The 22,181-nt window shown below is 42.5% G+C and overlaps 1 protein-coding gene across 1 annotated transcript in view; it reads left to right on the forward strand.

The window, feature by feature from the left end:
- Positions 1-22,181, forward strand: part of ACSS1 (acyl-CoA synthetase short chain family member 1) — a 637,137-nt gene that overhangs the window by 329,525 nt on the left and 285,431 nt on the right. The window contains exons 5-6 of the mRNA XM_069235038.1: positions 3,214-3,366; positions 11,001-11,148. Of these exons, the coding sequence (XP_069091139.1) occupies positions 3,214-3,366; positions 11,001-11,148 (301 nt within the window). The remainder of the gene's footprint in view (positions 1-3,213; positions 3,367-11,000; positions 11,149-22,181) is intronic.

Below are 22,181 nucleotides of genomic sequence, written 5' to 3' on the forward strand. Positions count from 1 at the left end.
AATTCGGTAATAGCATTTGCGATTTTTAAGAAATCGCTATTACCGAATTGCAAATCTGACACATTGCATTTTGCGAATCAGAAATAGCGATTTCTTAAAAATCGCTATTTCTGATTTGCAAAAGGCTTTTTTCATACATCTGGCCCTTAGTGTAGTGTAGATGAAATTAAGTGTAGCACTATAGATTTTGCTACTTCCAGGTTTGATGATTTTCTCAGCCTGGCTACCTTTACGGATTCTGTGTTTTTTGACAGAACTCTCCCTTCTGAATGCTCTTTTTCCCCCAAGGTCCGAACCCGCTATGTGCCAGCACAGGAAGTCAGTCATTGCAGCAGGCATGCTTTGTTCCCATGTCCTCCACTGCAGCTCATCCAGTGCCTCTCCTGCACCACCACAAGTCCAGCAGTACAAATGCCTCCCCCAGCAAGCTCCATGAACACAATGAATCCCGGGGGAAACACCTCCTCCCATCCTCTCACCAGAGCCGGCAAATAGCAGACCAGCATGATGGCCCATCCTTCAATCCAGTTGCTGCCTCAGGGCCGACTTGACATCACTGTCTGTAGCAGTCTTTCTTGTGCTGCTCTACAAACTCCCAGTTCCCTCATCCTCTTCACTACCTTGTCTCCCCATTAACGCATCTGTGACCAGCTGTAGCAAGAAACATAAGCTAGCCTTCATCTTTTCCACCCCTACAAAAACTCTAAACAACAACAAAACAGTAATCTGCCTGAATGTTATCCCACTGTGGTACCAAAATATCGCTACCCCGTTGCAGTTAACAATAGTAAATCAGCACCCACTGGAATAATATTATTAGAAACAATATTTAGGACACAGCATTTATGCCAGACAATATTTCTGTACTTGACATGATGATATACAATTGTTATCCTTTCTAGTTGGATGGCCTGGTGGTTTTGCAAAGCTTGCTAACAATAGACGTTGACCTAGGTCATTGAAGTAACGAGGTGGTATGGAGCAGCAACCATCCCTGTAGGTCACATGTAGTGGTAAAAGTCTGTCTGCAAGTTATTCTGGTAAATTGCAGTCAGGTTAGATTAAGGCAGAAAAGCCTGAGACAGTTTCTTGTCTGACCTGGGCAGGATTCTCAGGACACAACACCACATCGAAGGTTTAGGTTTTCTGATTTTTATTGAGCCTCACTTCAGTTTACCAGAATTACCTCCAGCCCGAAAGTGGATAAATACACGTGACAAAGAGGGACTCTAAGGGCCAGATGTATCAAAAGATTTTACCCATTCTGTGTCTGTGGGAAAATGCTTTTGTACATACGGCCATTAATTCTCTGTCTCAGGTCAGTACTTGATCAAGGACATCCCTTGACACTGTTGTACTATTCCAAGCCTTGAAAAAGCCCCAGGTGATTCATCTTCAGGTAACGAAATACTGTTGTGTGATACTGTCCATTCATGTCTTAAGATGCAATTGACAGAATTCCAACATATTTAAGAATGAAGGCACAAAACTGTAAACACTGACACACAGCTACTGCACTTCTCCAATTTATCTTTCTCACCGGGGCCATTGTTTTTTTCCAATTTCCAATGTTCCAATTTTATTTTATTTATATTTTGGATCTCAGCTGAGGTCCACATAAAAAATGAACAATAAAAAGAGTACATCCAGAAAGCATCATCACTTCCACAATTGAAAAACAAACTCAAATAGAACACATTTAAGAATCGTACAATTATAAAATTCCATAAAGTGCTCAACATTCCTTTATACGAATTTGCAAATTACAAATAAAATACTCTGATATAAAGTGCAAGAAGCAGAATAATACAGATTAAGACAACGTGCAAAAACACTAGAGCAGTTTCAAGGTTATAACACACAATGCTACCAAGAAGAAAATAAGGTGTAATTCCTCAGGTAAGACGCTGTAGAGGCAATTAACTGAAAGAGAGATATAACTAAAAACAAGGTGCAAATCTGCAGATACAATGATGCAAAGACATTTAACTGGAGAAAATAAACACACTGGGACCCTTAAGCAAATGTGTTTTCCAGAATGAAGAAATTACTAAACTAGCTATGATTGCAACGACTAGATGTTCTGTAGGTGAATTTTATTGTGCTAGATATCCTTTAACTTTCCATTTTCTAGCTCTGTATCTCTAAATAGTGTAGACATAGTCTATGTTTATGAGTGCCTTATAAAAGGAGCAAAGTGGTGGAGAAAAACGACAAAAGGCAATTTAGGCACATAGGATCACCAAAATGAAACCAGATGTGATCAAGCCCAGGGAGTGAAACAGACTCTTGCACCACCCTGTTGAAATGTTTAGCATGGATCATGATAAAATAATGTTAAGTTTGTTGTGTTCTGGAGGGTGTTTTTTAGCAGAGATATGGAAGATGAAGGCATTTAAAAATGGCATCCTCATTAATAGGATCAAGGGTCTTACTGATCCTAGATTATGCACAAGTCTCTAAGAGGTTTCTCGAGTGATACAGATGGAGTTTCGGAGATGCATGGAGGTAGGTGCGTGGTCAAACCTAAAGGGACAGTGGATATCTTAAAGTGGCTATTCCACATAGATCAGAGTGTAAAATGTCACCCTCGGGTTTCAGATCAATAATGATTGTGACTGTGAACGTAAAACTTGAAAAGTCTACTCAAGAGCAAAAAAAGGTTGCTCATCCCTCCACAAGGAAAGCAGAACAAAAGTGTGATCCTACCCGAGAAGATGTAGCTCTGAGTTAAATGGAGAGAATGTGCCATAAATGAGCTTCGCTCACCTGCAGTAGATCGTACCACCAGCTTAGAGTGAGGGAGGACCAGGTGAAAGGGGCACCCTCAGCAGGAGAAAAGCAGATTGAATAATCCCAGAAGTGAGCAGCCTAATTACAGATGGGGGAATGTGAATGATAAATAGACGCTTCGCAGCTTACACGAATCATTGTAAGCAATATACTACATGACTGTTGATATATCAAAAGTGTGTATTGCATGTCAAAAAGAGATAATTGCACCAGGCTTTAATAAGATTATGGAAAGGTATCTATCTTTTGCATGCTCGTGAATGTCACTGTAATATTTTGAAGTGTTTAACAAGAGTTAGTACTTTTAATTAATCATGTTTAATGTCGTTATGCAGCACAAAAAATGCACAGTCAGCAAACCAGGCTGAAGTTGTTGCGATGTACAGTCGTCACATATTCCTTTCTCTGTCTCACTCCTAGGAAATGTCGAAAGCAGATTCTCATTGTATTCCTGAGGCCATGAATAGTGAAGACATGCTGTTTATGCTGTACACCTCAGGAAGTACTGGTCAGCCAAAGGGAATTGTGCACACGCAAGCTGGTTATCTGCTCTATGCTTCTCTCACCCATAAGGTATGTCTTTAGCAGAAAGTACCTCTGGGGAATATGTAAAAAGCAGTGAAAGCCCACGAATCTTACATGTACATGCGAGAAAGTGTAGAGAGAAGACTATGTTGTGGGACAGCAGCAGGAGCAAGTAACATGGGTGGGGCCTACGGAGAAACTGACTTTGTATCTCCTCCAAATAGGAAGGATGATTCAAGAAGTTATAATGTATCCAATTTTTTGATGAATGACAGAAGCTAATTTTGTGTTTTTGGACGATTTAGGCAGCTGTCCCACATCCCCCAAGCTCTCATTAATCCACTAGGTCTTCTAAAACTACCAGTGGGCATACTTGCAGAGGCTTTGCTTATTCATCTTTCTCTTACTAGCTTTACTAAGGTTCAGAGGATTTAGATAAGTTGTTGGCCCAGAACCCTTGCTTGCAGGCACAGGCAGTAAGAAAGTGACACATAGTAAGTCACAATTAAAGGCACTTGGTGCAGATCTTAATTTTATGCAGACATTGGCCGCATTTCTCACACTTTACTTATAGGGATAGCAGATTAAATGAGCCTCGTGCTTGCTTGCATGAGGTAATGCTGCATCACATAAAGAAAACTGACCTAAATTCAAGATGGAGGCAGCATGACTGTGTTATAAAAGAAGAGATTTGCCCATGTAGTAAACTATTCACGGAGACCAGGGAGTGTGACCTCTTCTATGCCGGTTAGTGCTAATCAGTTCCACAGTTGGAATGACACCCATGGGGGTATATATTGCACAATTAGGGAAATCAGTGCTAAGAGTTTGCTTGGAACCTATTTCATGGACACCTATCTGATGTGGTAGTATCAGAATTCAGAGAAAGGATGAAGGATGGAAAAGAAGAGGGAGCAGAAGGAGCTAACAAGACAGGAAAGTTGAAGGAGAGACAGACATGACAGACTGGGTAAAGAGCAGAAGATAACATGGAAGGGGAGGACGCATGGATGTGTAGTCATATGGAAAGAAAACACATAAATGGATGCACTTGAAGGATTTACTTTCCTTGTACATAGTTGTGTGCTGTCACTTAATATAATGTCGACCACTTTGTCACCTCCAGTACAATTGCGGCTTTGTCAGTTTGCCACTCATCCACTAGACAACGCTGTCACCGTCTTCTCACTTGTAAAGCAGCACTGCCTTAATCACTCTTAAATGTCTTGTATAGCATGGCTCTGGTCATTGAACCCCTCCTTAATTGCACACTCTAATCACATTGCCTCATTCCATCCTGAGTTATTATTTTCAGAAATCTGTTAACCCTCGAGAGTGGTCCCAGGCCAGCCAAATATGCAACAGCAGGCTAATCCTAACTTCTGATGCATTGACCCAGCGGCCCTGTAGACAGTGGCCCGTAAGCCCATGGGCTTCCAATGCTAGAGCCATTGGCGTCTCATCCATGGACAGCCTAACAGTTCCCTTCCTCTGAACAACAAGTGAGGCAGGATGACAGCCACAGTTGAACTCTTTCTGACAAACACTGAGTGACCCTCATTGTCTCTTCCTCCTCTGTACGTTGTAGCCTTGGCCACTAAAGCCACTCGTGTACAAGACCACCCCAGTTGTATAGCATATCAAGACCCTCGTCATTCCACTCTATCATGTGCTGGACTTAGCCAGTCATTATTGCCCTCTTCAACAAGTTCTAGATGAGAGATGAAGAGAGTGAATGAAGGATCAGGATAGCAGGGGGAAAGGCTAATCATATCACGGAAAAAAGAAGGTAATGTAAAAATGGAGGGGAGAACAGCGGGGAAGGGATGAAGGGAAAGAAGGACAAAGTCAAAGATAGAATCAGAAAGAGTTGGAAGAAGAGGGAAAAAGTGTAAACAGGATAAAGCAGGAAAATAGAATACGAACAATTAGAGTAAGTAAGAAATCAGAGAGAGTTCAGCAGAAATCAGAGAGAAAATCAATAGTTGGTTGAAAGGGGAGAGGCGATTGAAGGGAAGGATGAAAGGAGACAGAGGAATTAACAGGGGCAGCTGCCGCAAATCTCAAGTGGAGGGACAGGGGTGAGGGGTAATAAAAGAATAATGACATTTTTAAAAAGTTACCCGTTTCCGACGCAGAGGCCTCGCTCCTCTCGTCTTCGTCTTGTGTCCCAGCATTCACTGGGACACCAGCACAGGCTCCCCAGCAATCCTGGTTCTGCTTTCATGCTAAATCTAGCATGAAAGCAGCATCAGATTTGGTCTGAGCGGCTTGTTCTGCCACTCAGATACAACCCTGGGGTCTCTGCAGTTTCTCCAGCCCGGCTATATACACAGACGGGTTGGAGAAACCTAAGTGCCCATGTGTGTTTGGCCGGCTTAAGACGGCCGGCCAAACACACATGCGCACTTAGGTGCACTCTCTCCTCCTTTCCACTCCCAACTCCCATGGCCCAGCCTCATCCCTCTCTGAACATGCTGCTGACTGAGCCAACAGCTGAAAGATAAAACAATAGTTAAATATCGTTTTATCTTTCAGCTTCTGGCTTAGCCAGGGGGGTGACACTCCTTCGCCATTGCAAAGGAGCTGCCCTGGGAATGAGTAAGAAGCGGAGACAAAATCATATGACTGAGGAAGACAAAGAAGTGGTGAAGCAGAGCATGATGATACATCGGAGTTATTGGAAAATGTGGCAGTGTGCTCACTGGGATATTTTATAACTGAACAAAGTGTTGTTTCTGGCATTTTGCAAACTTTGTTTTCCAGGCTTCCTGCTCTTTTGAAATGGCACAGCATGTTCTAGGTTCGTCTTGCTATATGTTTGTTTATAGGCACTGAGTGCTGTATGTTAATGTATAGGAAATATTGTTTATCATGCCTGTATCAATGCACATGGCCATCAAACTTAGGTAGAAAAACAAAAATTGAAAGATGGAATGCTTGAATTGATACAAACAAGCGGTAAAGGATCTGGGTATTGTATCAAACTGTATTGTGGTTGCATTTATATAGCACTTCATACCACTGACAATGAGGTAATGATAATTTGTAGTCTGACAGCATGCACTCACGGGACGTTCTTGGATGGAAGTGTGTGTGTCTCTGATGTTACCTACTTGGGTGGTGTTTTGTGTTGTGTGTTTATTGTATTTTTGTGTTGGTACCTAGGCATGTAGAAGATAGAAATGAGTGAGTGATGCGATGCGATGCTTAGACTTATACTGTACTGCTGTATTGACGGTGGAAATGTGGAGTGATTTACGTGGGAGGAGTTTTTTTACTGTTGTTGCATGTATGGCCGAGGCTTCTCATATCATATTGATAAAGATGTGCAGCTGCACATATGTGTGAAGTGTAGCAAAACAAACGGTGAGACAGTTGCACATGTGGTTGTGCCTATAATCGTGAGGGTGATTTGTTCCATATCAGGGTAGTATTCCACATTATCACATTTTGCACTTCTGTGCCATCACAGAAGATGACCACACACATGCAAATTATTTGTGTCTCTCCGCAAGGGATAGTTGTAGGAATATGTCCTTTTTGTCTGTTCTTCCCTACTTTTTACTAGATTTTTCTTCTGGGTTTTGGACTTTGCACACTGCTACGCTGCTGTTCCGTGCCCAGTGTATGTTCTCTGACCCCTAAAACAGGTCTATTTTGGAGCAGTGGCTTCTTCTTTATGGTGGGGGAGTGTCCTCCCCTGAGAGGTGCGCTAAATTTGAAAAATAAAATGTCAAATACATTATTTATTTGCAATTTCTTTCACCACGGAGCACCACAGCTGCCAGCCTGTTCCCAGGCTCAGATACATTGCTGGGTGTGTCCTCTGCTGCCAATCTGAATGGATGCTCCAAAGTGCCCATGTCACTTTGGCTGGCTGTTTTGCGCTGGCTGAATTGACATGCACACTTTGAAGCTCTGGAGACCAAGCACAGGGCTCAAGGGTTCTGAAGGAACATCCAGCCAGGTTACTCCATCCAATCCAGGTGCTTCTCTCATGCTGGTTAACAGCATGAGTGAAGTATCTGGATTAGTTAGGGGATCATCTTTAGTGCATCAGATGGCAGAGGAACACTGAGGAGAGCTTGTTGATAAGTACAATTCTATTCTACTTGATTTATTAATAATGTGTTGTGCATGTAATGTAGTGATTAAGTAGGTGGCTATTAATTTTAGTGGTTTTGGGTGGGGGAGTTGTTTTTATTTGGGCTTTTGGAGGGAGGGGTTGGTTGCTTTAGACTTTTGGAGGGAGTTTTTTTTTCACTTAGGTTTTTGGAAAACGGTGGGACACTTGGCTCACCCAACCACTTTCTAAGGCTACCAGCTGCCCCAGCTAATTGGTTCTGATCCTAATTGGCATATTTAACTGACCTCTAGGTCCCTAGTGTATGGTACAAGGAGTATCCAGAGCCTGTAAGTTAAATGCCAATAGTAGACTGCAACACATATTGTGTCACCATTAAAGTGACAATGCAAATCATGTGTCCACGCCTTCCCCTGCAGCCTTGGTATACAGTTTTAAAACTGCTGATTCAACCTGGCAAAATAAACCTTTGGATTTTTATTTTACTAATTTGAAAATGACACTTGTAGAAACATGTACTCTTTCTGCCCAGGCCAAATGTACCCTCTGCCAGTGTTCAATATCACCTAATTTTTGAATGCTTCCCTGTGTGGAGATATGAGTTGCTCCCAGACAGGGGACAAAGGACTTGGGTGTGGGGAGATGTTTTTCCTTCCCAACCAGGATGGTCTGGGGCTGTGCCCTACCCCTTCCTAAGCTTCAAAGGATGCCTACACTGTCATTGGCAGCTTCATAGCCAGCCTGCCCAGTGGGAGGGAGAGCTACCCTAGAACAGGTTTGGAGTGAACACAATGGGGGGGTTGGCCATTAACATAACCACACTTCTGGGTGGGCACAAGGGTACTCTGCAGGGAGAAAGAAATGATCTACCATGTTGAATTTAGTTTTAGAGGGGTACTGAGGGATAGTTACAGTAAAACACTGCAAACGTTGTTAAGGTCAGCCCTGGGAACTTTTGGTTAGGGAGTGATCGGGAGGTTCCTCACCCACAGGCTGGCACTTGGCATAAATGTGACACCCCTCATATCCTTTTTGAACACTACTGGACCTATTAAAGACAGAAGAAGGATTGCACCTGCTGTTGAGACCTATGAGGTGAACCCTAAGGGCTGGACCTGCTCCTATATGTAAAGAGGACAAAGAAGTGGACTCCAAGAGTCAGTTAAATGATTGCTTGTTTATCTACAGTGGCACAAAAGCTACAAGAAGCTCACTTTTCTGGAAGAATGTAGCTGACCAGTTCCAACCGAATCTGTCCTAGTCTCTACTGGTGGCTTCTGTTGGAGCAAGGTCCTGACCCCTAAATGATGTTCCTGACTTCCTGTAAACCTTGACTGGTGTTAAAGTGTACTTCTCCTGCCTAACCTTGAAACTTGGGACTTAGAAACGTTTTCAAGACTTTTTGCCTTGAGAACCGACAGGAGACTGGGGCAAACCTGCCAGTTCGATTCGGCAAAGCTGCGTTGCCACTAGGCCAGAGATTCAGGTTGCTCACTCTTGGAGATTTTCCGCAGCAGCAGTCCTGTTTCAGCGGGATGCCATGGAGAAGATATCTGGCCTCATAGAGCCCTGGTCTGCTACAAATTTCAGCCTTGCACCGCTAGAGGAATCTGAACTCCGAAAGAGTTACTAAGTCTGAAGGTAGAAATCTCCTCAAGGGAAAGTTGACCAATTATTCTGGCAGCAAGGGACCTTCCTTGAGTGTGAATTTTGAACTTCTTCCATTCAGAGCTCTCCCACCAAAGTCAACAGCTTCACCAGGACTTTGTCCAATGGCTGTCTGGCCATCTTGGCCATAGCCTGCTGCTTTCCCTCACTGTGGAATTTTGACTTCCATTTCTGAGACTACATCATAAAGTAAAGCTTCCAACTGAGAGGAACCTGAACTCTGTATCCAAGCTGTGCTCCATCGCAGTCTCTTGCCCAGGTACTGAACAAGTGCATCCGGATTACTGCTGTTTGCTCTTAATGCTTTTTGGTGCTATTATTGTTTAAGCCTTTGTAATTTCATATCTTCACATTCCCTCATTGGATTTGTGTTGTTTTGGTGTCATTTTGGTAATTAACTATTCTCTATCTCTGTTCTATATTTTATTTTAACTGTTTTGTTACTTCTAAATGTGTAAAACATTTCTTAAGTTATGCATGTCAGCTCTGTGCCATAGCTACCTGGGGGATGAGCTCAGGTTTAAATTACTGAAACCTTTACTGGACCTAACAAGAATAGTTACATTAATGTTTGTGGCGAACTACCATCTATCCCAACTAATAATCCACTTTCTCACAATAGTCAAAGTTCACATTATCAGCAGCAGCAGAAGCTGCAAACATTTAGAAATAAAAGGATAATAAACTGTGTTTATCATCGTTTTATTTTCAGAGGGGAGTCATGGGAGTGACAAGCAGGGAGGGAAGTGCACAGAGCACTCCCCTCAGTGAGCATTTATGTTTGTCCTGCCAAAACACACAGGCGCACAAGGGCTCTCTCCAATCCGGCACTGTTTTGCAGAGTTGGAGAGAGCAAGCCCAGGCTCCCAATCTGCGATTGGCTTGGAGCCTGTGCTCACCAGACTAGCTGAGTTTGCAAGCAAGGTAGTTTGGTTTACTCCGGTGGAATGCATTCATGTTTTTTTTAACAGTGATCTCTGCTCAGTACTTGCCTGACTTATGTCTTCAATTAAAAAGAAAAGATATTGTGCAGGTAACGCTACACATTCTTGTGTGGGTGTGGGAATTGCTCCTAACTGGTTGGGTCTAGCTAGTATGAGCAAATTATTATGCAAAGAATAAGAGGGCATATGTAGCTTGTTGTGACTGAAATCGTCTTCATGGCTTGCTGTATGTTTATGTTTATCTGTTCCTCAGTGAACTTAAGAATCATATCACCTCACTGACCGTTTACCCTGTTATTGACCTGATTTCCAACAGCGGTCAAGAGATCATCCAAAGTCCAACCCTCTTTCGTAAAATGGTTAAAGCCCTCTCTGCCCATGTTGAATTAGAACTGCAGTCGTGGCATCATGATTGTAGTGAAGTATATATGTACCTACTACCATCCCCTACGTAAAAGGCCCGACCCGCCTCTCCTAAGTGTTGTTCTTTACCTCCAAGCTGCGTGGGACAATGTGCAGAGAGTGAATGTACATGCTGGTGTATGTTTGTGGATCAGTGGAATGTCTGTATATGCATCTGACTGAGTGCCTGGCAGTGTCCTTCCAGTGAAGTCCGGCACCCATATGAACTTCAAGGACCTCTGGGTGGCGGCGGTGACCAGGTAAGTTAATTTCTTTTATATATTTTACTTTATTTTTGTTTTGCTCCCACCGCCCTGCCTCTTTGCCAGTCACCAGCCCTCGCCACTTTGCCAGTCGCCAACCGTGATTTAGACAGATTAAGTCATTATTGCACAGAAAGTTCCTACAACCCGCTCAGCACTTATTCACCTATAAAGACAACATGTGATAAAAGGAATGCTTGAATTAGGCTGAACCACTTTATCATTCACAAGGATAATTGGTTTATAATAAGACACAGTTACAAAACTTGGTTACTACCTTTAAAAATAAAGTCTTATTTAGTTTCTTTTTCTTTGCAGTATGTGTTTGACTACAAGCAAGGTGACGTCTTTGGGTGTGTGGCTGATATCGGCTGGATAACTGGGCACAGCTATGTTGTATATGGGCCCCTGTGCAATGGGGCCACCACTGTCTTGTTTGAGAGCACTCCAATTTATCCTGACCCAGGTGAGACCTCAGTAGAGTACCATTGCCAGTTTATATAGTTCATTCCAAGATTAAAGCACCTCGGTCTTGTACCTTGTCAAATGTTAAGTATGACATGTTCTCAAAAATATAACAATTGAGTTTAGGGTGCAAACATGGTCTGTGATGTTTTTACATTTGTATTACTTCATCTGATATGAAAAACCATCAAGACATTAACAAAAATAATTACTACAAATATACATTAGACTAGCTATGTAATCTTCCCAATAATCCATTTCGAGTTCTTTCACATCAACATTCAGTTCCCATAAAACAGGGGAGAAAATGTATCATGAACTCCATATTTCGAAGTTATTGTCCTTCTGATGTATAATTGTATTTTATGAGGTACAGCTAACACATGTCTCGCAGTATTAAGACCGCTTCTTCAGGACTTTAATATAGCAATTTTCTTAGCTCTTATTATTTTATGTCAAGTCTTTGGCATGCGGCTTGAAAGTAACTTCACTTGGAACAGGGCATATCAGTGGTTAATGTAGAAATCAAGGGATGTTTCTTAAAACAAACTCCTGAGTTATGCTAGCCAAAATCTACTAATTCACATTCAGGAAGTAGCTCATTGTACCACTTAGGAAAATAGGTCACAGATAAGTTCCATAGCACATCTCCAAAAAAAGACTGGATTTGCAAAATCTTTCTCATGTACGTAGACCAGTTCATTTATATTTCATGCTGGGTCCATGCATGAAGTGTTGCAAACCTGATCTGGTGTGGATTGTCCTTTTATATAGTTTTACCAGGAGCACAGTGCTGGACTTGACACTTTCTGCAGAATCATCCACAAACTCTTTGCCTTCACACGCTGTTTTCTGAACCTATATTTTTTGGGGGGAGAGGAGTGGCTTTAAGGACTTTATGCACTTTACCACTGCTAACCAGTGTTTAAGTGCATTTGCCCTCTCCTTTAAACATAGTGAACTTTTCTTTCACCCAATTATTACATTTAATTTACTTGTAATTCCCAGTAAAGGGGTACTAAATGTACCCAGGTACTGTAAATTAAATGCTACTAGTGGAACATTTATTATGCCGCCCATTTAAGGAGCATGACAAACATCTGTCAGGCCTGCCATTGCAGCCTGTGTGTGCAGTTTATACTGCCATTTTGACTTGGCAAATTAAATCTTTTGCCATGCCTAAACCTACATATAAGTCACCCCTATGGTAAAACCTACATAGCCCATAGGTCAGGGTGTAGTGTATTTAAAAAGTTGGACATATCATATTAAGTTTTACATGTCCTGCTAGGGAAAAACATTAAATTCATTTTTTACTACTGCAAGGCCTGTGTCAGGAATAAAGCTGTGTGCGGTCCAGGTCCCGCCCGAAACTCCGCTGCGCGTATTTGCGGCGATTCATGCGCACCACTTGTCATCCCCTCGTGTTCTAAAACTGGTCATCAGCATCGACTGTCCTGTGGAAAAGCTCATGTAGCTGCAGGGTCAGGACATTGGTGGACAAGATGCACGTATCAGTGCTATTTTACGAATGGACTACAATTCCCAGGTTTCTAGAGGCATCGGCCATCTTGGGGTGTGGTAGGCCTATAAAGCCCAGCCACACCCAAGCATATTGCTCACAATTTTGAAGACTTCAATGCGGTCAGACCTCGTGGGGGTTCCTCTGAAGAAGAGCAGATTTCCTGGCTGTCAGATTGACAGTAAATCAGAGTATCCTTGTTTCCATGGTGAATTCAGATACGAGTAGGTCTTACTCGTAGCGGTAAGGTCTTGATGAGCCCAATCTTGAAGGGGTTTGTTATTTCCAAAGGTAAAGCGCCCCATAGAACAACGAGCAAAGCGTTTGCAATTCAAAGAGTAAAGCAGCCTTGGTGCACGATCAGAGCCCTTCGTATCAAAGGATTTAAGCGCCCCTTGGCACAATGAGCAAAGCTCTTTAGGCCACACTTGTAAAGTGCCCTTGGCACGGCAATCACAGCGCTTCAGTCCCCATGAGTAAAGCGCCCTTGGCACGAGAATCAAAGTGCTTCAGTCCACATGAGTAAATCGCCCTTGGCACGGGAATCAAAGCGCTTCAGTCCACATGAGTAAAGCGCCCTTGGCATCAGAATCAAAGCGCTTCAGTCCACATGAGTAAAGCGCCCTTGGCACGGGAATCAAAGCGCTTCATTCCCCATGAGTAAAGCGCCCTTGGCACGAGAATCAAAGTGCTTCAGTCCACATGAGTAAATCGCCCTTGGCACAGGAATCAAAGCGCTTCAGTCCACATGAGTAAAGCGCCCTTGGCATCAGAATCAAAGCGCTTCAGTCCACATGAGTAAAGCGCCCTTGGCACGGCAATCAAAGCGTTTCAGTCCACATGAGTAACGCGCCCTTGGCACGGCAATCAAAGCGCTTCAGTCCACATGAGTAAAGCGCCCCTTAGCATAACGAGCGTAGCGCTTCAGACAAAGCAAGTAAAAGCGCTCTCCGGCATATTGAACAAAGCGCTTCATGTATAACAAGCAAGGTGCTTCTGCCCAACGAACAAAGCGCTTCAAGTTTGATGAGTAAAACTTTCAGGCCTAGGTAGTCAATGTGAAAATGTTTCTGAGATAAGCAAATTATAGTTTCATTGTTTTTTGGGAAACATAATATGTGGGATACATATTTAAGTTTTTGAGAATATGTGAGATACATATTTAAGTCTTTGAGAAGTTCTAGGCTGAGATCAAACGTTTATGTTTATGAATTTATAATTGGTTACATGATTAATATTCAGGGTATGCCCATAGTCCAAGGCTCTTGCCATCTCTAGGTTCAGAGGTTGCGGTTTGTTCTTGTTCCATGATTCAAAGAAGGGGCTTCGCCCAATTCACAAAGGGTCTCAATCTGATATCACGGAGACGCCTTTATTCAAGAGTCTATTGGTGAGTTATACTGTTATGAAGGAGTATATGGAGATTGGTTCTAACCTTTTCTTTTCAGATCTCTCCCCTTGCAGTTCCCTACTCTAATTGCCCTCCCCCCCCCCCCGCCTGGCTTCATCATAACTCTGTGCTATATTAGCTTTCTGAGTTGGTGACGTCGGGAGGTGGGCCTTTTGTTCAGCAGTGTGCAGATCCCGAGGAAAGGGCACTGTGACAGCTTGCCTGTCCCATAGGATAACATTGGGTTAGCTTATTACCTTTAATAAGTGATAACTTTCTATTGGGAACAGGTGGGAATGTCAAGTTTGGTGTCTAAAGAATTGTAGTTTGAAGCCCTCCTTAATGGTACAGTCAGATTTTAAGTTACAATACTGAAAATGCAATTTTTAGAAAGTTGCCATTTTCTTTTTATAACCATATGATGCCTTCAACCTGTATCCTGAGTCACATGACTACATGACTAGGTGAAGCTGGCAGTTGGTCTTTGTGTATTGCTCCCAGAAAGTGGGGAAAAGGGGAAATAGGTGTTGGCACGATGTGCCATCTCTGACTTACTACCGTCACCTATCACATTTCCACATCACAAAGTCTCTGCCTGAGCACACTCACATAGGGTTTGACACTAGTCATTTTTACAACCAGACAGGCTGGGGCCAGGAGAGAGATACAGGAAATTCCAAACACCTCTGGGAGTGGAAACCTCCAGAAGCCCAATTTTTCTGTACACCTCTGGACCTGTGAATACTACAGAAGGTCTGCTTTGCTGCTCTGCTTCAGGAAGGACTGCTTCCCTGGTAGTCTGCTGCCGTGTTTCTCTGCTGCCCTGCTTCCTGCTGTCCTGCTTGCTGTGAAGGAAGACTGGAACTGCACCCTTCATCCCAGGCAGAAATGATTGCAAGGGTCCACTGACTGACCTCCTGCTCTGAGATTTCCGGACATAACGAGCGCCAGACGCCTCCCTGCATCTGCTCAACTGACCTGCTGCCTGGACCAGAAACTGGACATGCCTAAGCCCTGATGGACTCTGCTGAAGTGAGTTCCTGATCCCCAAGTGGCCTCCCTCAGGTCCTGGGCCCTTGATGTGGCATCAGCGGAGCGCCTCCTCTAAGAAAAGAAGAAATCCTGAAGTTTGGTGATCTTCATGGCTGCAAATGGGCCTGCTTGCACCAAGATTCTGCCACCAACGCTAAGCTCCGGTGAACCAGTATCTTTTCACCACATTGACTGCCAACAACACCTGGCAATGTGAGATCAGCACTTTGCTCTACAGCATTGACAACCTGTGGTGACTGTCAACATGAATCTCCAGTAACGACCGTCCACAATGCCCTACAGCATCTTCACGGTACAATGACAGCCAACAACAACACCTGGCCTGCTCTTCATGCTACATCGACGACCATTTGCAATGCTCTCCCTGCTCCTTGCAGTCCCCTTCCCGTGAATGGATCTCTTCACTCTGGATTTATGAAGGTAACTCTACTCTTTCAGTTGGACCAACCTGGTTCCTGTACCCAGCCCGTGCTCCATTGCGGTCGGCTGTTTCATACAGTCAGATAGCTGCAAGCCTTATGCTTTCAGGCATTTTACTTACCTGAAATCTTTTAATTGCATATCTACTGATTGGTATTTTGTCATTTTGGTCTCAAATAATGTAATAAATTTTACTCTACTTTTCTAAATTGGTGTGGGATTTAATTTTGTGAAGTGTTTTCACATTATTACTGTTTGAATGCTGCATAAATACTATGCACATTGCTTGTAAGTTAAGCCTGACTGTTTTTGTGTCAAGCAACCAGAGGGTTCAGCTCAGGTAAATTTGGTGTTTGCTTGTATTTCACCATGATGAGAATTGTGGTTGCTGCTCAACCAGTAAACTAATTTCCAACAGACAGAGTCTGACAATAGGTTAGCAACGCACGACCTTTCTGTTCAGCTACTCCAAAAAAATGAAACCTTAGCATGTTCTCAAAAATGGCATCTCCTGAACTGATGCCATGCAGTGTGCTGTCAATAGTGCTCAATGAATTCTGCTATCTTTTTGTATGTTTTTGCCTGATAGTCATCTGCAGCCAATGTAAAGATCTATCCCTGGTATACTATGTTAATGGAAACCTCTTCTGATTTTATTGCCCGTGCCCTTAACCAAAAGGACAGTTGGTGTCCTTGGATCCAGTTTCCCCAGCGTTGTTAGTCTGTGGCCTGAACCAACACAACAAACTCTGTGGTAACAGTTATGTTAAACCCAAAAGCCCATCTCATCTTCTAGGTATGAAACGACAGGGATATCATTCACTAAGCAATTTGTGCATGTCAGTTGAACTTACACTCTTAAATGTCAATTTTGGTGCAAATTCACCTTTGAGCTTCGCAAAATTAGATTGTGCACCTGTAAAGGGATTTACTTATCTGTGTTATTACCTTTTTATTGTGTTAAGTTGTGCATGAGTAAATTGTGTACGGAGGGGATTTTCTCATGTAAGAAGGCCGTGGAACATTTGGTAACAATCCCAAACCCGTGATACTGTGGGTATTCACAAACATTTTCATGACCCTACCACCCTAGAAACACTTAGAAACTTTATAATGTAAAGGGTAGGAGTAAATATGATTCCAAGGTTTGAAGTTGAAGGGAACCCCACCAAAATTGGTAATGGGGAAGAAGAAGGGGTTTTCTGTGAGGAAAATTATTTTCTGGTGGAGAAAATTAAAATTAAACAAAAGTGCAACTGCACAGTGATTGAATTTTAACATGTACAAAGTGCACACTCTGTACAATTACATTTTCTCAATTGCCTTTGCATAAACATAATTTGGTATTCACAAAACATTTGCATGACTACTCGTGTAAAGAGTTACAATAGCACGCTGGAAAAATGTGTATATTTTGGACGTTCGGACAATTAAGTAAACACTTGCGTGCAGATTTACATTTCTAAACCAGGCCCAGAAACCCAATTGAGCCTTACCATTAGACAGGACCAGGAAAAAAACACAGAAGGGCAAGGGTAGCAGTGTTAGGAAAATATTGGTGTCTACATTTTTACTCATGGATGAAAGACTTTTTTTTTAATTCCATGTTCAATGAGTAAGGAATGAAACTTGAGAACTCTATAGTAAGCCTCTATGTCGGCACAAACGCCAGAGACTCCAGCTCTCGAGCTCAGCTAGTCAAAGTCTGAATCCAAAACAAGGCATTGTAATTTTTTTCTGGCACTGCCTTAATCTACTTTAAAATTGATCAAACTTTTGCTTCTATGAGGTGGCAGTTTGAGAGCGAGCTGTTAGGGTAATAGCAGCGGTCAGCTTTCTAACTTTGAATTATCAACAGAAAATAAAGACTTAGGACCTCATTTAATGGTAAGAGACGTGGCCTCTGAATGGCTGGTGGGGTCAGTGCCACCAAATTGAGAGTACTGTGCCTTGTCAATAGATAGGTATTTTCCCGACTACAAAGAGTCTCACAAACATAGCAGAAGCAGCTTCATGGGGAAAACACACCATGACCTATGATGTTTCTAAATATAGGACCTAAAAGCAGGAAGGGCACCTTCTAAAATAATGTAACTAATCTCACGTTTGGGTTAGAAGGTCAGAAGTACTAATATGCCAAGACTAAAAGGTCATGAGTGCAAATTTGAGCAAATGTGATACCTATTAAGCCAACTGTTCAATGTTCAATACAATTTAGATCTATGGCCCAATAATACATATTAATAATAAGTCAAAGCCTACAAAAGTATTATTTTATTTCTTAACTTGTGCATTGATTGTGTACTTTTATGAAGTTCTGCATTTTGTCCTGCAATTACTTCGACGAGTTGAAGATTTGCCTTTTAAGAAAGAAAGTTACATCCAGTGGGAACCAGGGATTTCAGTATCTGATTTGCTGAAGTGGGAAACTCGTCCACTTCTCTTCAGTTGCAGCGTTATTCATGTGTTTAATGAATCACAAAACTGCAGTGTTTTTAGGCTGGTTTAATTCGGCCATGTTTGGAGAGATGTAAGCACATTCTGTCCTCCTGACTTTGTTGTTGTAATATATAGAGTTACTTTTGGATCCTGGTGTAGATTATATTTCAATAATTTTGGCGTACTGTTACTAAGGCTCTAAAGAGCTCCACAAGCTGGTCAGTGAGCCGCGAGGGATTTGCCTCTAAAACGAGAGCAGGTAGTTGACAGTCAGTTCAGTTCTGACCACTATATTGATTACTGTATGGCCCTATACCATGAATGATAGTTTGGAGTCAGACAGAACAGTCATGTTCCTCACTTTTCGTAAGGTAGATGGTAGTCTTTCAAGGCCTGGGAAACAAACAAAAGGCAGTGAGCTGAGCTCTGCACCTGCCATTTACCAGAAATCAGTTTAGGTAAGTTCATTCAGAGAACCCTCTAGCATTCAGTGATAATGATGGCTTCATTGTCTTGTCCATTTTCCCCTTGGAAGTGCATTCTCTTGCGATGAGCCTACATTTTGAAGTTCATTTGACATCTTCTGAAGAGCTCTGCACGGTTGCTTCTGGATGCATTTGAAAGTATGATGTTTATACTGGGTGGGTCCCACGTGGCACTAGTTGTGAGGATGACTCCACTGACTTGATCTCCATTTTCTGACTGCAGGTGGGCATAAAACATATATGGCATTATATGTCTCTATTGAACTGCTGTAATGGATAACAACTAAGCAGAAATCTATTTGTACGCAACCACACATTGTGAATTATAACCTGTTTTGAAAGGGCCCTGCATTTAACGCATGAGCTGTTCTTTTTGCATTTGTCGCCCTAAGTGGGAAGGGTATGCCCAGATGTGGGTCCCATACTCACTGTACCACCAGATTCAGGCTAGCCTGGCTGAAGAGGGGTCCCAGGATGCTTGTTTCTGGTCCGGGGAGGACCTAGTCTGGCAGTTCGAGCTCGACTGTTCCCATTGGGAACAGGGTCAAGACTGATTTGCATATGGCTGGGTACAAACTGGAATGGCATGGTGAGCAAAAAAACTGACGGATTAAACCCAGATCTGTGACTGGGGGTGAACGTTTGATTTGTTCTACATTCCGTCCATCTACTGTTCTTTTTGCATTTGTCGCCCCAAGTGGGAAGGGTATGCCCAGACGTGGGTCCTATGTTCACTATGCCACCAGATTCAAGCAAGCCTGGCTGAAGAGGGGTGATACCCCTAAACCGGTCCCAGGATGCTTGTTTCTGGTCCAGGGAGGACCTAGTCTGGCAGTTCGGGATAGACTGTTCCCAGAGGGAACAGGGTCAAGACTGATTTGCATATGGCTGGGTCCAAACTGGAATGGCATGGTGAGCAAAAAAATTGATAGATTAAACCCAGATCTGTGACTGGGGGTGAATGTTTGATTTGTTCTACATTCCGTCTATCAACTGTTCTTTTTGCTGATCAGCATTTATTACATCTATTTGAGAAGGTGCAACAAACCAAGGATGTTTAAGAAATTTAAAGTAAGCAACATTTTGTGACTATGAACTATTGAGACTTCCATAGACACTTCAACACATTATAAGGATATTGCAAGTCATTTTTCAGTAACCCTATAAAGGAACATGTTCTCTGGTCTTCATATGGTCAGGGAACGCTTCAGTGCCTAGTGTCTGCCAACCCTTTAGTCTTCAGATTTGCTTCTTTGGAACCCTGCAGTAAAGGATACTACGCAAGTTAAGGTGCAACGTTACTGCTGCCCTTACTGCTACTGATTGACATTTAGTTGTGATTAAGGGAACACTAGACTTCAATGTATTTGGTGGTAGAAAGAACTACTGACTTCTGTACTGACCACAGTGTCCGGCACCGTGTCAGAGTAAAAAAATGCAGCAAGTGTTTTCACTTTCTTTAACACGTCAAGGTTGAGGTCGAAAGACGTGGAGTTGAAGGGAGGCTGCTACCATTCCACTGTTAGCCACAAAACTAATACCTGACATGTACAAGTGGTTAAGTTGAAGACAGTTCATCCAGGTGTGAATATTTCGAGCTAGTTTCTGCCCATTCCTATAACCCAACCACGTGTATACATCTATTAAAACCCCACTTGATCAAACTTCTTTTAAGACTTTCATGTGTTCAGTTTGTCTCCTTCATTCAATATGAAAACAGGTGCCTTATAATTATAAATGTTAATTAGATTTTGTTTTCAGTTCTGCACTACTGGGTGTGTCTTTAAAGACAAAACTTAACTTTCATACAATTCCAGCCTGCTCTGATACCTGTTTGGGGGCCTACTGAACCTCCTGCACTAATGACAGCTACGCCTGTGCTTACCCTGAAGAAGTGGATGTTTGCTCTAAGTGTAGTATCAAGAATCTACTAATAAAAATGTGAGCAGGGGCTCACTTTGGAAGCCTCACAAATATGCTGTTGTGATTTAGGGATAAATTTAGCAGCACAAAACAGGAAGTGAATATGGATCTGTCTGATGTTTAATTACTGAAGTCCAGCTTCCATGACCATAAAGGCTATGGAGGAGTCTTGTCACATGCTTTACTCAGACAGCACACTGAGGTTTTGAAACATAGGGGGCGGGGAGGAAGGATCAAACAGAAACAGTGCCATAAATTACAAATGAGCAAAAAAGTACCCCTGAATCCTGGTTTGGAGAAAGACTACCACAGTTGGGATGCAGAAGGCTTCGGGGAGTCCTAGACCCCAGTCTCACTATACCTGCTGCAGTAGTGGTAGATAGCCCCCTGTGTCTGATTACTTGCCTTTTCAGCAATTGCCTGTATAAAGATAATCAAGCAGTGCTGGCATTGCTGGGAAAACACTTTGTTCTAGCTTTAGTTGGCTTACAATCTGAGACTTGACATAGCAGAGATTGATTGTTGAAAAGCATCATCTACCCAATTTTCGCAGGAATGATGGGCCATACCTTTGATGAAGTGTATTTGTGCATAGTGCACTGAAGTTTGCATTTGATCCTGACTAACCCCGAGAAGCAGAGCAAGCTTGATGTAACTTTGTTTATTCCAGTCATGTTGGAAGTCCACATTGTTGCTTAGTTTTGTTCTCTCATAACTTGTAAATTAAGTTCTTGGGTAGGCCTTTGCAGACTACCATTTAGTAGCCCAACCTAGCAACTAATAGTGGCTTGGATAGTTCGACTTGATGATCTGTTTGAAGAAAGAGTGCTAGAATCTTACAGGACTTTGCCATTTGAAGTAGGCCCCCTTAGCAGTCATGTTTATCTAGGAAATTAATGTAAGATCCAAATCAAAGATTTACCCTCGAAGTGCAGCTGTTCCCAAGTCTGGAAGCCATTGGAATAGGATTGTGTCTAGTAGATGTTCCCCGCAGCAAAACTTATTTTTTGCCACCATTAAAGTACAGCAAGGCTTACATGTAGTAGAAATGGTCTGTCAGTCTGAGAGACTGACATGGTTTTTAACTTCATTTTCCAGGTGAATGTGGATGTTGCAGACATTTGGAAACATTGCTTAAGGAAATTATAGGAGCTTCTGGGCTTACATGTATTTTGAAGAAAAGTTGTGGCAAGAGAAACCTTAGAGCGCACTGCAATCTATTTGCATACTGATGAATTCCTCGTCTGAAATATTTTTGATTGCACAGTAATGTTTGGATCCAGCCCACTTCTGTGCCTGTGTTCTGATTAATAGCCACACTAACAATTAATTAGTGCTATCTGATGGCCCTCATCTCTGGTGGCTAACTTGTTCTAACACTCTTAAGGCTGGCAGGCAGCTGTGGACTACTTTGTGCTATTCCACACGTCAATAAAATTGTCTTGTATCTTCTTTGCAGGATTGTCCTAGGGCATGGAGACCTGAAGTTGGTCTGTTTTAGTTCAGTACTTTAAGACTTCGTTGTAGGCCCTCATTTACTAAAATGTTCATGTTCTGGAATTGTTATAGGTCAGTTAAGTGTGTTTTGTTCAGTTGAGTTATTCAGGGCTGTCCAGATGTGCAGAGTCGTTGGATGTGAATCATGCTTAAATCATATAAAAGACATATGTGGCAGGTCTGACTTCATTTTGTGGTGAAAGAAATTCGCCTCCATATATGGAGAATAAGGCTGACGGAGATTTTTCATAATTAATGTTTTTGCACACATAACAATATTAACACACAACACATCAGTGCATTTA

This window comes from Pleurodeles waltl, chromosome 5 (genome assembly GCF_031143425.1).
Source record: "Pleurodeles waltl isolate 20211129_DDA chromosome 5, aPleWal1.hap1.20221129, whole genome shotgun sequence".
In the NCBI taxonomy this organism is placed as follows: Eukaryota; Metazoa; Chordata; class Amphibia; order Caudata; family Salamandridae; genus Pleurodeles; species Pleurodeles waltl.